At 65.1% G+C, this 3,336-nt stretch overlaps 1 protein-coding gene across 1 annotated transcript; it reads right to left on the bottom strand.

Moving 5' to 3' along the window:
* Positions 1-889: 889 nt before the first annotated feature.
* Positions 890-2,745, bottom strand: EMIHUDRAFT_250913 (hypothetical protein; the record flags this gene model as incomplete). Its single annotated transcript, XM_005793465.1, has 4 exons — positions 890-1,582; positions 1,812-1,853; positions 1,976-2,020; positions 2,101-2,745. The coding sequence occupies 4 exons, from the start codon at positions 2,743-2,745 to the stop codon at positions 890-892; spliced, it is 1,425 nt and encodes a 474-aa protein (XP_005793522.1).
* Between the last annotated feature and the right edge of the window lie 591 nt (positions 2,746-3,336).

Below are 3,336 nucleotides of genomic sequence, written 5' to 3'. Positions count from 1 at the left end.
GATTGCCACGTCGGAGGCGCATCTGAGCGGCTCTTCAATGCGGCCCCCCTGCGGCGATTCCCCTGCCGCTGGTAAGTCTAGGCTCACGGATCCAATCAGAGTGTCAGCCGTCAGCCCGCCACACGACCACACCTAGAGAGCGATGCGTACCGTGCGTGCTACGCGCGATGTGTGCCACTGTGGCATTGCTTGCATTTTTGCCTCCAACACCGCTGCGGCTGCCGGCTGAGGACCGGCGAGAGGGACAGAGAGGGACGGCGCGTGGAGCCGCTCGCTTTCTCGCGAAAGCGGAGCGCGTGCCAGCTCAGCCGCGCCGCGCCTCACTCTGACGTACGCAGAGGCCTCGAGGCCGCGGACATCGACCTGCGAGAGCTGCAGCGCCATTGCGCGCCCTCGGTGAAACGGCAAGCGGAAGCAGGTGTGAAGAGGCGGGCTTGTGCGTTTAGGTAAAGAGGCCAGCTCCCAGCTGGGCTGAGAGGCCAGCTTGGGAGCACGGCGAGTGGCTGGCCTCGGACCCGGGTCCGGTCCGGTCCGGTCGGTGCGGTGCCGGTCCACGCATGTTGTCGCATCGTGAAAGTAGAGAGCAAGTAGTCAGCGAAACATACACACGTCGTACGACCTTCGTACACGAGATACTTACGGCTCTGATCGTAATACGTAAATCAGAAAATGTGGGCGCACGGCGTGAGGGGAGCTAGGTGAGGAGACAGTGAGTGCGGTGTGGTACGCGGCTACTGCCGGCTCTCGCCTCTCGGCTCACACGGCTTTTTATATGTAGCATTTACGTGAGGTCGGACCGGTCGCTCGCGGAGAAGTTTCGAACATCAAATATGCGATATGGGTTTTCAGACACACGACACATTGCAAACCAGACGCCGTGTCATGGCAGTCAAGGCTCCACTCGCGGGCAAACCAGGACGCCGTCGTCGAACGGGCTCCCCATCACCAGCCGATCTCCCACCGGAATGCTGAATGAGACCCCGGCTAGATGACGCCCCTGCATCCCGACCACCTTGGCCTCGTCCGTCGCCAGATCGAACCGGAGCGCGCCGGACGGCATCGGAGGCGTTGGCGGCCCTCCCTCCTCGGGCCGCAGTAGCGTGTGCGGCCTCGGGCTTGGCCGGCTAGCGGCACGCGCCGCCGCGTGCGCCGCCGAGGCGTTGGCGAGCAGCGCGGCGAGAGGCCTCCAGAAGTGGGCGCTCGAGTAGCCCACCGCGCCGGCCCAGAGAGCGCCACCCGCGGGCTCGAGGTGCAAGTTGTCGATGAGGTGTGGTGCGAGGAGCGAACGCCTCTCCTCCAGCCGCGCGGACGCGCCCGAGCCGAGGACGTCATACTCGACCACCACCCGCCGAAAGATGTCGCTCACGTAGAGCCTGCCGCCCAGCCCGCCGCGCGCGGGAGACCGCGGCCTCACCGGCCGGTACGCGACGCCATTCCACACGACACCTCTGCGGCCAACGGCAGTGCACGCCGTCTCTCGGCAAGTCGCTGGCCCGTCCCGGTGCGGCTCGAGCCCTCCGTCGCAGTAGCAGTGCCAGAGGCGCGAGCGCCGAAGCCGAGGCAGCAGCAGCTTGGCGGCGATCTCCGCTCCGAGATAGCGAGAAAGGGCGCGCGCCTGGGACGAGATGCAGGCGAGAGGACGCGAGTGGCGCCAGGTTGGCGAGATGGTGCCGATGGTGCCGAGAGGAGGTGGCGAAATGCGGCCGAGAGGCGGACTTGAGATGCCGAGCCGAGGTACAGCCGAGGTATAGCCGAGATTCACTGAGGGTGCGCGCCGCTGCGGCGAGCGGTCCGTCGGGCGGCGGCGGCACGCGGTCGGGGAGAAGGCCCGCCGCCGCACCCTCGTGCGACGCCTGGATCAGAGGCACGGGGTTGGTACCCACCCTCGCGTGCGCAGGGAGGCGGCTGCACGCGAAGGGAGGAGGCTGATAGAGGCGACAAGCTAGAGACCGTGACTGACTGTGTAGAGACGGACCGGCTCGTCCACGAATTGCGTCATGTACCACTCTGTCGGGCTGACCTGAGGGGGAGGGGGTTCCGCGAAGGCTCCGAGCAGGCTCCGAGATGGATCTTGGGTACCCACGCTGCGGGTCGGCTCACAGGAGCAATGTCGTTGATGGCGGCGTTGAGCTTTGACGTCAATGTTGCCCGCTCGCCGGGCTCGCCGGGCACGTCCCGGAAGAGCGCGGCGGTGACCGGGGGCAAGGCTGAAAGCGCCACCGGATGACCCGCCGTGCCGGCATCGGCCCCGTCCTTGGCAGTCGGACGGCTCACCCTCCAGCGCTCGATCCTCTCGCCTCCGCTGCCAAAGGCGTGGTTGACTGCAAAAAGCACGTCGCCGTGCAAGCCAAGTCCGTGCAGGTGCATTGTCGTCGCACCGGCAGGCAGAGGCACCTCGAGCGGCGTGAGTCGCGGCTGTGCAGTCATCTCGAGCGCCCAGATGCGGCCCGGCGGAATCGTGGACGCCGAGGCGCCGTGCACGTCGGCGGTGGTGAACTCGTGAGAAAGGGCGTCCAGCTCGCCCATGAGGACGACGGGAGGATCGCCATCGAGAAGGACGCCGTCCTCGGCTCCGACAGGGCCGGCGAGGCGTGAGCATTCACGGTCGAAGCGCGACAGAGTGGGCGGAGCCGGCAGGAGCAGCGCGTCGAGGAGGCTGACACGGAGCCAGCTGAGAAGATCGCTCTCGAGGAGCGCCACGGCGAGCAGGACGATCAGCACCGCGGCCGAGGAGAGGCGCGACATGCGATGGGAAGGTGTGGCGGAGAGCCGACAGCGACGGCGGAGCTGTGAGGGGTGCGAGCTGTGGCGGGGGTGTGCGACCGCACAGCTGTGAGGGGTCTGTCTCAGGCTGTCTGGATGGCCCCAGCCACTCCGCTGTCCGCGGTGTACGAACTCTGTTCACAGATAGGGTGATAAGAATCTTACAACAAAACTCCCTCGCACAACACTGGGCACGGGACTGGCGCGGGTGATAAGAAAACAAGAACCTCGCATACGACGACAGTGAGGGTTCACACCGAGTAGCTGGGAGTGGCTGCGGCTATAGCAGACAGGTGAGGGGTGCCAGCCAGGGGCGAGCTCTGGCTGGGTTCCGCCCACCCAGATACCCGAATACTCGAGTAGGAATCCTAGGTAGGGGGTCTGTGTCCATGATTCTGCAGCGAAGCGAAAAATTCCTTGAGCCCTCTGTGATAGGAGCTCCCAGCGCTCACGCGCGGCGCATGATCGAGCACTGTAGCCTGTGGAACGAGGGAGGGTAAGCTTTGCTTCTTTTCTTCTGTTTTTCTTTCTTTTCTATTTCTTTCTCGTTTTTTGTTCTTTTCTCTTTTTTTG

The sequence above is a fragment of the Emiliania huxleyi genome, assembly GCF_000372725.1.
Source record: "Emiliania huxleyi CCMP1516 unplaced genomic scaffold EMIHUscaffold_1004, whole genome shotgun sequence".
Lineage (NCBI taxonomy): Eukaryota > Haptophyta > Isochrysidales > Noelaerhabdaceae > Emiliania > Emiliania huxleyi.
Note: the sequence above shows the minus strand (reverse complement) of the source record. Positions and strands in the feature narration are given on the sequence as shown.